Source organism: Typopeltis vanoorti, chromosome 11 (genome assembly GCF_054136105.1).
Source record: "Typopeltis vanoorti isolate ZY-2024b chromosome 11, IOZ_Tvanoo_1.0, whole genome shotgun sequence".
Taxonomy (NCBI): Eukaryota; Metazoa; Arthropoda; class Arachnida; order Uropygi; family Thelyphonidae; genus Typopeltis; species Typopeltis vanoorti.
Genome location: NC_143559.1, coordinates 46101050 through 46115319, shown reverse-complemented (window position 1 = coordinate 46115319; position 14270 = coordinate 46101050). Strand labels below are relative to the sequence as shown.

The window sequence follows — 14270 nt, the reverse complement described above, 5'->3', positions numbered from 1 at the left end:
TTTGGATCGGCTAAAATACTAATCCTAGCTTCAGCAACAATGAGAGTTCATCGCTGATTATACGTGACGCACATAAGCAACACTGTCTCCCTCTGGCAAATGGAAATTATTTTGCAAACATCAACATTTTGGAAATGAAATTTCAAATAAATAATGTTATAAAGTAAAATATATTTTACTTTATAATTTCTATACTTTATATGTTTACGCAATATACCTGGAAGAAAAAAATATATATTTGTGAAAAAACATTACGAGCTGGATTTAATAAGCAAACCCGTCAATTTGCACGTAACATTTAGGACTAGGCTACAGATCAAAGTGAAGGTCAGGATAAAAATTGAATCTATTAGAAGGATAAAGCACATGCGCGTTGATGTTTCCGTCAGGCCGCTCATCAAATTCAACTAGTTACACCTTGAACTAGATACATCCCAAATAAACTAGATAATAAGTAGTGTATGTGATGCCATGTCATCTCCAATTCATTCATTTGAAATTTGTTGAGATTTTTAAAAGTGCTCTGTCTAATAATATTCCATAGACGAGATTGGCTATAATCGTTATAACTGAACTATTATAAATAAATACGGGTAGGTAGGAAGAAACTCTATTATAATGGCATGTTTTTATACTTGTCGAGAAAGTATTTTTCTTTCTTTCCAGTATCAGCATTTTTTTCTGTTCTTTTTATCTTGATGCATAGGAGTGATCATCTGTCAACGCAATAAATCACTTTTGGTTGGCAGTCATTTACTGCCATAATAGTAAACTAAACTGATGGTGAAGCATCAGAATAGCTAACTATCATCTGGTACATATTATGCTACTAGTGACACTGTGAAACGGTGCATCTAGAGAAGCTGCGTATCTCTATATATCAATGGATTTGTTAGTCCAATATTAAACTCTGGAAATGGAATGCACGTTCTCTTCATGTCCCTACTTTTTATTTCATTTCTTACCCGAAATGATAAATAAATAACTATGGTGTCTTTACGGAGAAAACACAAACATTCTCAGAAAGGCTACAGAAAATGAAAAAAATCACAAAAGATCACTTCTACATCATACATTCGAACATGATCGGGCGAAGAATAACTAATAACTTATTGCAACACCACTTTCAGTCATCTAGAACTGATGCTCTATTTTAGATTGAACATGAATAAAAGCTACATCTCTCATAGTACCTCTCATAGTAATCTACAAATTAAAAATTATAGTGTGTGATGGACTTTCGTTATATGACTGACACAGTGCATTTTTCTATAATCTCTAATCTCTTCTCTCTCTCTCTCTCTCTCTCTCTCTCTCTCTCTCTCTGGGCTTAACAAGAAAAAGCAGCTGATTGCAGTGTTATCATAGACCATACTCAAGCCTTTGATAATGTCCGGCATCCCTTTCTGTTCCACATCCTCCATATATATATATATATATATATATATATATATATATATATATATATATATATATATATATATATATATATATACATATATATATATACATATACATACATACATATATACATACACACACACATATATATATATATATATATATATATATATATATATATATATATATATATATATATATATATATATATATATATATACATATATATATATATATACATATATATACATACATATACATACATACATATATACATACATATATATATATATATATATATATATATATATATGGAGGATGTGGAACAGAAAGGGATGCCGGACATTATCAAAGGCTTGAGTATGGTCTATGATAACACTGCAATCAGCTGCTTTTTCTTGTTAACTAAGCGAATTAGCTCACCTAGCAGAAACAGATTAAATTCTACTGCTCGGCCTGGAACTCCATAAAACTGTACGCTTTTAATTATGTATGTCATTGCTACGTTGATCATGTTATTAATAATGAGAAAAAATATCGTATAATAAGCATTAGATATAGAAATAAGTCTCAGCTGCTGATTAAGGTGTGATCTCTATTAGGTTTTGGGATGAGGACGGTATGGCTTGCTATAAATTCACTGGTATGCGTTCTAACGAGAGAAAAGAATTAAGCAGTATAAACAGAAAGGGAAGAATAAAATTCCAGGCCTCGAGCTAAATTTATATCTCTAGACCATCAGTTAGCGAGGATTTTCTTGTTTGCATTCTTTATAGGTTGGGGAAACTTTAGATGCTGTAATGGATCTGTCAAGCCCATCTGAGATATGAACAGGAAAGCCATTAATGTTCCAAGATTTATAATTTCCCATAGTGCTATTGTCTTCTTACGGATCTTTGTAGTATTTTTGAAAGGAGTCAAGGATGTCTTGAGTTGTGGACATGTCTTCACCATCAAAGCAGATTTGAGTGATGATCATTTCTTCCCGGAATTTTGTCATTTGTCTATTGAAAAATGCAGCAGCAGCACTATCGGCTAAGTGCTGCTGTATTTTTATTTTAAAATTTCTTTCTTCTACTTGTTTCGCCTTTCCATTTCTATCTCTCTGTTGATGTTCTAATAATGTTCCTACATTCTATACCAGGGATCGACAACCTTTTCAGACTCGCGGGCCACATTCAACTTATGTTTTTAATATTCGGGCCCGAAGAGTTAATTAAGAGAAAAATGTGAGTGAAAAAAATACTTAAGTTATCAATTTTTATTATATCAATTTTAAAAAGAACAGAGAAATATTTAAAGTACGAGATATGAAGCAAGCATGAAAATGAAACTCAATGAATATAGTTATGCATCGCAATATGCGTGTTTTCCTGCTTAATGTGAGTTTTATGATTGTTTTCCCTTAGCCAAATTATCTAGATCCATTTTATAACCGGAGGTGCAAATTCGAATCGAAACATGCAAATGTTCATCAGTCAGTCAGTCGAGAAGAAAATTTATTTTTTTCTAAAACTCTTGGCAGAAAATGCTTATTCGCAAATGTATGTGCTTCCCAATGCGACTATCATCTTCTTTGTGAAACTGATTAATACTTCAATTTTTTTTGGTAAGCATCGATAAAATATTTGGATATTTTCTAACGAAAATACGTTCTTTAATGTTTCATTCTATTGTAATTCCAAAACTTCCGTCTGTAGTTGGCTTTGTACGTTTCAATGACAACATTAAAAGGGTTCAAACATAATCGCCTTTCGATGTTACATTTATGAAAATCAACAAACTTCCGTTGTAAGTCTTCAATAATACCAAAAAAAGTTTCCTTTTGTTGGTATTTCCAAGTTGCATGGACGTTATCACGAAGCATAGGTATAAAATTATTTTTAATTTGTTATTCGTATTATAAAATGTATTATTTAAATAATTTAACAAACAGGCAAGAATGTAATTTATCTGAGACATAATAAAATGTTTAAATGATGAAAAAAAAAGTATTATTATTATTATTATTATTATTACCAATAATCTTCTTCAATCTATTCGTCTCTTAAGGTCCACGCGACTAATTAATTCAGCGAATTAATGTATTTTCTTTGCTTCCTTAACCAACGGATGTAGATCTATAGATACGACTAGTTTACCTGTTATGAGGGAAAAAAATGAAGTTTCGGGGGAAAAACCATCTACCTCCGTATGAACCTGGTTAACTCACCCATTTCCTTGAAAATATGAATAAACGTTCTTGACATCATATATGGGATTTGAACTCGGGTCCTTCCAACCAAAGGGCTCGTTTATACCAACTGAGCTATTAGTAAAAATAATTACTACTACTAATAATAAGAAGAATACTCTGTGACCTCAAGTTCTGTCTGAGGCATGCTCCTTGAGGAAGTTGAGGTCACAGAGTATTCTTCTTCTTAATATTATTATTAGTATTTTTTCTAGTAATTACTAATCTTATTTTTATTAGCTTATTCTTGGAATGATTCCCACACAAAGGAATATTCTCCAAACAATGATATTGGGTCATATCTTTATAAAGGAGAAAATAAATACGATGGATGTCGTGGGAGTTTACATAATTTGTCGAGCCCTTCCATTCCCGCGACCTATGATATTCCAAAGGGAACAATTCCTATGGCCATCTTTTAGGCGATTCATCATGATTCAAAGCTTTTGAAAAATGCTAGTGAATGCATACCAGATTTAGAATTCATTCTAACACCCGATCGTAAATCTGTGATAAAGCCAGAATATTTTGTTCCATTTTCGATGGGTAAGTAAGCTCTCAGAAAAATATATTATTCTGTAAAGATTCATGTTTAGGCAAGAAGTACTTTTGTATTCTTCTTGAATTAGTCGCATGGTAAATGTAACTCGATGATATGTTATAAATAGGGTTCGAAATATGTGCTCACCCACTTGCCCGTGGAGAGTAGGTTTTGCCAACGGGCGAGCAACTGCAAGCTGGAAAAAACAAAATATTTTTCTTTAATAACAATTAACTTTATAAAGAAATTATTTTTTTTAACTTTAAGTAAATGCAGAAGAATATACATTATATAAGGGGCTATTCTAACAACAAAAATTATTGTGACATTTTTTTTTCAGAAACTCAATGTTCTTTTACTTCTTTCTAATCTTATTATTTGTTAACTCCTTGTTGGAATGGTTCTCACACAAAGAAATGTTCTCCAAACAATGGTATTGGGACATATATTTATACAGGAGGAAACAGATACGGTGAATGTCGTGGCGAGTAGGATTTTACATAATTTGTCGAGCCCTTCCATTCCCACCAACCATTACCATACCTCAGTCCCTCCAAATTAATGGACAACGCGTCATACCCAAATTCGCCACTTCGGGAAGCCCACTAATTAATCAGTGACTGCCAATATGAATTCACCCATTCAAATTCACAGTTGATCTTAGTTTATAGTACCACCCACTTCTCATATGCCGAAGAAAGATTCGGCACGTCATCGGTGGTGTCGTTCTTGATATTCCATATTATTTGTTTGTCTCCGGTGTCAAGGCTTGCTAAGCAAATGGCCATCCATTGGTCTATCCGTCAATCTGTTTTATTTGACAGCCAGCGTCTTCTATGGGCATTCGGATGTAGATGGCGTCCGCTATTTCAGCATCACCACCACCAATTAAGTAGTAACCCAGGGCTACGTCCTATCAGCTACTTTCTTTCTACTGCACATAAATAACCTGTTCTTAATATACTATGCATTCTTTCTGCTAATTTGGACAAACCATTCCGTAATGTGAAATTTTGTTTCACAAAAGTGATCTCATCTCACCTATCCAAACATTCATTAAGACATAAATGACCCTACAGATCAGATCTCTCTACTTGGACTAACATTCACCTTCAGTGTCTTCTGGAATACAAGCATTACATCAATAACTTTGACGTAATGTGTTTTTGGAAACTACGGAATACAGAAACTTTGATGAAATTATTGAATATTTTGCACCAGGTCTGCATATATCTTTAAACTGCATTCACTGCCTCAAACTGGTTATATTTGGAATAGTTTAAATAAGGATAAAAAAACTAAAATAAATAAACGATGGCTAATCTTTATTGCCCCAAATGACTACCCCTAAGTGTATTAAGAGTAATTCCAAATTTCACCCTCAGCCGTTAGCGATAGGCGGCCGATTATTTTTATAGGTATCAACAGAGTATGGAAGGGAGTCAAATTGGAGAGTTTATTTTTGCTTTTAAATTCCTGAATTTACCTTTCGATGATACATGAAGAGAATGGGAAACCGACAATGGAGAACACGTTTGGAGTTAAATACGCAGTTAATATGATGATCATGCAGGAGTGTTTTGTTATGCTGTATTATTCTTAACGCAAATTGTCTTGTTTATGTCCTTTTGTATATACGCTAAACTGAAATCTAATTTTACTTTCATTATGTTTTCAGGCAAACAATCGTGTCCAGGCGATAAAATAACGAAGGTTGAAATACTTCTGTATTTCACAAAGATTTTGCAACATTTTCATGTTAAGCCACCAGATGGAAGCACTTTTGATTTACAAGAAACTCACATGATAACATTCCGTTCAAACCAGCAGTTGTGTTCGTAAAAGCGAATGACATACAATGAGATATAAAAATGAAAAATAAATAAATAAATAAATAAAATAAAATAAAAAAACAGTGGAATGAAATTCCACTTTTTCTGGCAAAACCAAGAATGTTAGCCCTGTTAACGAGGTTATTGTACACATGGAGGAGGTTAACGAAAATGAATTAACCGCCAAAATAGCGAAGTTGAAGCAGATCATCAGAGATACGACTCGGGAATTGCACAAAGTTGAGAGGTGTTTAATTAAAGGAGCATAGGGAGAAAAAGAAAAATCAACAGGAAAATAAAGAAACAGCAAAGCAAGGAAACAGGTAAGTCAGTATTTACACATATGCAATCAAAATATTATATTTCCTAATTCTCAAAAATCTACAGTGTAAACTCGTTATTTACATTTTTTATTACATTACATACATTTGATTACATATGATACTTCCATTACATACATTTGTTTACATGTGATATGTACATTACATGCATTTAGTACATATGATACATACTTTTTTTTATCTTGGATGAGAAGTAATTTCTCAGCTTTCATCCTCGAAGCTTATATGTAAGCTTATCTGAGGATGACACCAGTCGGTTATTATTTATTGGTTTGTTTCCTGTGTTGGGAAGCTACGAAATCTATGATTGAGAAAATTCTCGCGCGCACACACACACACACACATACACGATAACTTGGAATGTATTGATGCGTCGCTGAACTGCACGCCTAAACGAATATATTGTGTTTCATTAAGTTTGTATGGTATTTGGGGTGCATGTTTCTTGTTCATAGTATGTCCTTAGAGCTCTTTTCAGGCTATTGTAGTTTGTAAGGTTTCTGTATTCAAAAGGTAATTTGTTTATCATGTCTGGGATGTAGACGTTTCGCTTGGCCTTTCCGTAGTGATTAATGTATTTAAATGTGGTATAGTTAGTAGTCTGAGGTCTTGTTATACGGCATGTATTTCTGACTGTCTTGTAGTTGGCATCGAAATAATGTTTTAGCAAAGCTGCATGTAAATGTTTTGCTGTCGGTATTTTATGTTCTGTCATTGCAGTGTATATAAAGTCCCTGTTGTCTCTTTGTTCCCAAAAGATCAGTTTTATCATTTTGTACTATAGTGACATTAATCTATTTAGTTTGTAGGATGCACAGAAAGCGTATGTTGTTTTAGCGTATCTTAGTATATTTTGGAATAGTGCTTTGTATATTAGTGTTTTTAGCCGTGTGGGAACTGTCTTTTAACCTGTAGAGTTTGCCAGTTATTGTTAGGAGTTTGTTGTGTAGATGATTTTTGTGGCTATTCCAATTCATATCTGTATCGAAGTAAATCCCAAGGTATCGTATTGTTTCAATCTGAGTGAGTGTAGTGTTTCGCTATTCTGTGTGTTTATTATGTTGGAGAGTGGATGTTCGATGGTTATATATTTGTTATCAACTGGTCAAGTCAGTGGATTTCTGAGTATCATTAATTTTGTCTCATCTGAGTTTAGGTGTATGGAGATTTTTGTAAGCCATTCTGTGTTCAGATTTATGTCATGTTGCATATTTGTTTGGGTTATGTTTGTGTTATTATGGATGGATATTATAGCTGTATCGTCTGCGTATTGGAAGATCTTACCTTTGAGTGGTAGCTGATTAATACCGTGCGTGTAAATGTTGAATAGAGTTGGGGAGAGTACAGCTCCTTGTGGCACTCCACAGGTTACTGGTAGCTCGCTACATCGGTTTGACCCGATACGTGTGATATGCTTTCTATTTTGGAGGTAGTTTGTAAACCACCTGTGAAGAGGCCCGTCTATTCCAACATGCCTCAGCTTTTCTAACAAGGTTTGATGTGTAAGTGTATCGAATGCTTTAGTTAGATCAATAAAGACTACCATGGCTATTTTGTTTTTGTCTAAGGCGGTATTAATCACGTCTGTAAAGTCTTCCAAGAGAGATGTTGTTCCTTTATTTTTCTGAAATCCATATTGTGTTTTGGGGATAATATTAAAGATCTCAGTGTATGCTGTGAGTTTCTCCAGTATGATCCGCTCCATAATTTAATTGATAATTGGTAATGTAGCTATGGGTCTGTAATTGCTGATTAAATTTCTTTTTCCCTTGTTTGTATATGGGTGTAATTATGGCGGTCTTTAGCATACTTGGTATCTGTCCTGTTTTAAATATTTTATTTATTAATTTTAGTAGTATAGGAACTAAGCTAGTTGCATGTTGCTTGATATCCTTAGGTCTTATACCATCAATTCCTGGACCTTTGTTTGGTTTGATTTGATGTATTGCTGAGAGAAGTTCTGCTTCTTTTATGGTTGGGAACCATAATGTCTGTTTTGATAGTGGCGGATCACGTTTCGTGATTGGGGGAGTATTTCTCTGCAGTTCTTGGATGGAGTCTGCAAAGTATTGGTTAAAATCATTTACTAGTTGTTGGATAGGTTTTGCTTCTTTCATGAAGCTGTGTCTTATGGTTTCGCAGGCGGTGGTGTTGGGAGCACAATCTAGCATCTCGTTGATCGGGTGCCAGGTTAGTTTCATGTTGTTTTGTGCAGAGGTTAAATTGTTTCTGTAGTAGTTTCTTTTTACATTTCTTATTTGTGTTGAAAGGCGATTCCTTGTTATCCTATATTCAGTTTTTAAAGCTGTGTTATTTGGATATCGTTTTAATTCTCTCCATAAAGTGTCCTTTCTGTGTATTTCTCGGATTAAGTTTCGTGTTATCCAAGGATTTTGGGTTGTTTTTGAGCGAATGGTGACTTTCTTTGCAGCTTTCTTATAGACGAAGACGAAGTAATTGTTATTTGGTCTATTTCTATGTTTTTGTAATTCACTATTGCTTGAGTTTCTGAATAGTAATTCTTGATACAATTTGATGGGTATTTGTCGAACCCTCTGTTTTCTAGAATTTTAATGAGTTTGCCTCTGATTGTCCAGTCAAAAGCTTGTTTGAATCGATAAAACAGCAGTAGAGTTTGTTATTTTCGTCTCTCATAAGATCTGCTATTGAGTTTAATGTGAAAATTGCATCTGTTGTGCTTCTTCTTCTATTTCAAAATCCCATTTGGTCTTCTTCCATCTCTTCTTCATAGGAAAGTTTAACTCAGTTTTGAAGAATCCTGATGAATATTTTATAGCAATGGCTTAGAGGAGTGATAGGTCTATAGTTACTGCAGGATCTGACATCTCCTGTTTTGTAGATAGGTAAGGTCTGACCTGTTCTCCATTCTGCTGGTAAATTTCCTTTCTTTAATATTTTGTTGAAGAGCCTGTGTAGCTCAGTAGAAGTGGCGTTTGCACTCTACGGCGCTTGACCGCACGAAGAAAGGATTTGGTGGTTCAAATCTAGTCGCCGACTAGAGGAAGTTTTTATAAGCCTTTTTTCGACCGGTTCCCGAGTTAGTCGATCTCTGGCACGGACTAGCGGGTTTTTTCTCCCGGAAACTCGGGTTTTTCGTCCCGTAAACTCAAGAAAATCGACCGTCGAACCCACACTATTTTTAGACATTAAAAATATTGTGTTAGGGTTAGGGACCACGAGATTGCGACACTAGCTTGCCCCTTTTTCACTGCGTACCGATGAATCAGTGATAGCCTTGGGCTAGCTATCTATCTGATTGGCTACCAGTGGAGATTGAACTGCCCACTCAGTCTCCAAAAGTTAGTAAGTTAAACGGCCCCGCCTACTCCCTATACGGGAACAAATAGGCGTTAGCTGATTTTTTTATATATATATATTTTGTTGTACAGTTGTCTTACGTAATTTACTATGCTTTATCTCCCTTTTTCTGGATGTTCTTTTTGAATGTTGTCTATGCTTGGTGCTTTATGATTTTTCATTTTTTTGATTGCTCTATGCATTTCTTCATTTAGTATGTCTATTGTGTCAGAAGTTTCTTCGGGGTTGAAGGCATCTAGATGTATGTTTTCTTAATCTGCAAATGTTTCTTTAAAATCTTTAGTCCATATTTCTTTTATTGTTTCATGGCTACTTGTTGGAGTTCCGTCTTTTTGCAATATTGAAACTGGTTGGTGAATATGTTCTAGTTATCTCTTTACCTGTTTCATAAATGGCCTTGGATTCATGATTTTTGTATGGTTCTTCACATATTTCTGCTTTTGCTTCTAAATGTGTAATTTTTGCTAATCTGCATTTTGTTCTATTTCACGTTTGAAATTTTCGTATAATATTCTATTTTCTTCATTATTTTTTTTTCAGAGGTCAGTTTTGGATATTCATTTTTTCTTCCATAAGTCCAAAATCTCTGGTGTAAGCCAATCTTTATTTACTTGGTATCCCAGGTGTTTTGTTGCTGTTTCTTTAATAATTTCTGTATCATTTTTTCCAAGACTTCGAGACTGCATGTAAAGCAACAGTATTTAAATTTTCTTTTAATATTTTCTGATAGTTAGGTCTTCTCAAGCTATCGTTCAGTTTTGAGATGTATATTTTCTTTTGTTTTTGGTGGTTTATTTTCTTTCTTTTTAAACTGATTTTTAGTTTGACTGATAGTTATTCATGGTCTGCATCGATGTCAATCTTTTTTGTTTTGACATTTTGGAAGGAATGTTTCCATTTCTTGTTAACGATTATACAGTCTATACAGTTTTTGATTTCGTTGTTTGGTGATGTCCATGTGTATTTGTGTTGCGGCCTGGGTAGATAAGATATTTGTGATTAACAACTGATTTATTTTGCAAAAAATAATCAAGGCCCTCCGCTCTCATTCATCTCTCCATGACCAAATTTTCCCATTACTTCTGCTTTATCTTCAGAGTATTGACCGATCTTTGCATTAAAATCTCCCATAATAATCAGGATATCTATTGTACTTGATCGCCTGATTTTTTCTTGCAGTTGTTCAAGAAATTGGCTATATTCCTCCTCTTCATATGATTAGTTTGGGGCATAAACTTCTATTATATATATATATATATATATATATATATATATATATATTCCTTTTTCTTTTGCTTTGAATCTTACTGAGATGATTCTACAGGAAATTGGTCTTACATCAACTATTGAGTTTAGGAGCCATTTTTTAATGATTCGTGTTACACCTTCTCTGCGATGGTTATCTTTCCTTCCTGAGTAAAATCTGTTTGCGTTTTTTATGTCGATTTTTCCTCGCCCGTCCAGTGGTTCTCTGCAACTCCCACTATTTCCCATTTAAACAGTTCAAATTCTCTCTCTCCATCAGTTTTAATTTTCCAATTTTGTACACCGTTCTGATGTTGAAGGTTGAAATATTATATATGCAGTTTACGTTCCACATTGCGATCCCCTCGCCTACTCTATATGGGCTTCAGTTAGGCGCGTCAGCTCTCCAGTATGCGGTAGCATTATTTCTGCTTCTATTTGCTGGCTGATTCATCTTTAAAGATTTTAGGTAATTAATACAGCCGGCTTGCCATTCTTCTGCTGCATACCTGTTGGTCCGCGAGAGGTAGTATTTCATTTCCCAACGACCACCAATTTCTGGGAGACATTCCCGATCCTCCACCTGGGGGGGGTTGCAGGATTTCCTTCGAAAACAGAATGTTTCATTCTGAGTAATAAAAGATGGGTGAAGTGAACAACAATGTGGTTTTATTGCTTCTGCCTTCCCTTGCTGTTTTGTTAGATTTCAAATAAACATGTGTTATCCACATTTCAACAATTGCTTGTAGTTTATTGATTTTTATTATTGAAGGTTTTTCTCTTTCAACCAAGGCTCAGTATATCTTCAGAAGTACGAAGTGATACTTGGACAAGGTGTGTCGTTAGTTAACCCCAGTGTTTATAAATTTTTAGAAAACGTTTTTTTAATAATGGAAAAGTGGCTTACAACTAAGACTTGCAAAAGAAAAGCAAATGAAACAGGTGATGCTAACCCTAATTGTGATGCACGTGTTGTGACGTAGAGTAAATCTGATACTAATATAGTAGAAGATACAAGCAGTTCAAAGAAAAAATACAGTAGGAAATATAACCCAGTTCATATTTGGAATTCGGATTTACTTGGTGTGCAGGTAAAGTGAACAGAAACCTCAATGTATTGTGTTATGAAGTGTTGTCGAATGAGGACATGAAACCTGCGAAACTCCACGACATTTAGAAACTAAACATTGTGATTTGAAAAATAATCCTATTGAATTTTGTCAGCGACGCTTAGCGACATTAAATCAAGGGAAAAATATAATTTCAGCCATGGGTTCCATTAATAGCAAGAAGCATCTTATCTCTTAAGTTTGCGGTAGCGAAAATAGGGAAACCTCATTCTATCGGGATAATTTACTACTTCCAGGTATAAAAGATGTGGTAAAAACTATGTTTCGCAACAAGTTACTAAAAGACGTTGATTTGATTCCTTTTTCAAATGACGCTGTCGGTCGCAGAATTAATGATATGGCAGGTGACGCACAATCTCAATTAATCGAAAGAGTCCCTTTTTATGCGTTACAAATAGACGAGACTACTGATGTTCCAAGTGATGTGCAGTTAATATGCTAAGTAAGATATGCGCACGATAACAACATTCACGATATTCTGTTTTGTAGAACTTTGTCATCCCAAACAACTGGAGAAGAAATATTTCACACTCTCAATAATTACATAATACACAAAGGGATCCAGCTGAAAAAATGTATGCACTTCTGTTCTAATTGAGCTCGCGACCTTACAGGCAGGCCTAGTGGGGCTGTTTCTAAGGTCAAGGAAGTAGCTCCAGATTTCATACATAGGGAAGCGTTAGTCTCCAAAGGAATGCCACCAGAATTTAAAACAGTGTTATAGAACACTGTAAAGCTAGTTAATTTTATTAAGGCTCGACCGTTAAATAACAGGTTATTTTCAGTACTCTGCGATGAAATGGGCAGTGAATATATATACAACTTTTGCTTCATTCTGAAATTCGCTGGCTTTCCAGGGGCATAGTACTAACGAGGTTATTTCAGTTAAAGCACGAAGTTTTATTGTTTGTAAATGAACGTGATTCTGATTTTCCATCACTCCTTGTTGACGAAGCATGGTTATCAACACTATCCTATCTTTCAGACATTTTTTTTTCGAAATTAAATGAACTAAATCTCTCCCTTCAGGTAAATTGTTTAGCTGTTCTTGGTATCTAGGACAAAATAAAGGCATTCGAGGAAAAAAAAATGGTGTTATGGATTAGTTATGTAAAATACTTTTATAGTGGAAAATGATATTTTTGTTGATTCTGAGTTTCTGGAAAGAGTTTGTGACCACCTCAAAACTCTGAAACAGAATTTGGAAACATATTTTCCGAATAACTTTTATAAGAAAGTTCTATGGATTCGCGATCCATTTCAGGCTTACGGTCACGAGAACGACCTTTCGTTATCGAAAAAAGAACAGTTAATTGAGCTTTCAAGTGACAGTGGGCTTAAAATGCAATTCCGTGATCTTTTGTGGCTCTCTTCTGGATCTCGCCTTCAGTGAGAAGTGAATTTCCCGAATGATCTTAAGAAGCATTGAAAATTGTCATACAATGTTTTACAACCTATCTTTGTGAGAAAGAATTTTCATCGCTGCTTCAAATAAAAATAAAATTCAGAAATCGTCTCAGTGTGTTTGTGTGCCGATTTCCGACTGAAGTTGACCAATATTGATGCAGATATCCAGCAACTCTGCAAGGGCCCGAGATGCTCAACCATCTCATAAAAAGTAAGTAGTAACATAATTATATCATATTATTTATTTGTTTAATAAAATTAAAACTTTGTTCAATGATGATGATACACTTTTTATCGTTTACTTCCAATTTGATGAATTATGTTTTGATATGTATTCAAAATATGCTTTTAGATTTATTATGTTATAAATAGCACACAGTGTTTCTCAAATGTTGGTAATCCGAACATACTGTAGGTTGTATAAAAAATTACATAACTTAGTGGTCCTTAGAATTGTTTTAGGCATTCTACTGGTCTTTAGGCCTAGAAAGGTTTAGAAAACACTGGACTAGTATACAAGGTATACTAGTATTCCTAGAACAAAGAATAGGATTAACTTTAGCGCTAAACTTTATCTAACATAATGACGTCGGCTGCAAAGTTTGTGAACAGACATGTATTGACATTACATCTGTAATGAAGTGTGAAGATAAATGCAAAAATAGTTATCAGTTTTATTGTGCTGGGCTCAGCGAAAGCCTATTTAAAAAGCCCTGTAAAGATAGTAAACAAAACTGAAAATGCGCTTCGTGTAAATTCGGTTAACAACAAAGACCTGCTGTGTGTGTTCCAACTCTTTGT

The 14270-nt window shown here is 34.3% G+C and overlaps 1 protein-coding gene across 1 annotated transcript in view; it reads right to left on the bottom strand.

The window, feature by feature from the left end:
- The window catches only part of LOC150101506 (cytochrome P450 2J4-like), a 76337-nt gene that overhangs the window by 24375 nt on the left and 37692 nt on the right, over positions 1–14270 (bottom strand). Inside the window, exon 9 of the mRNA XM_090400817.1 lies at positions 4331–4371. Coding sequence (XP_090256943.1) covers positions 4331–4371 — 41 coding nt within the window. The remainder of the gene's footprint in view (positions 1–4330; positions 4372–14270) is intronic.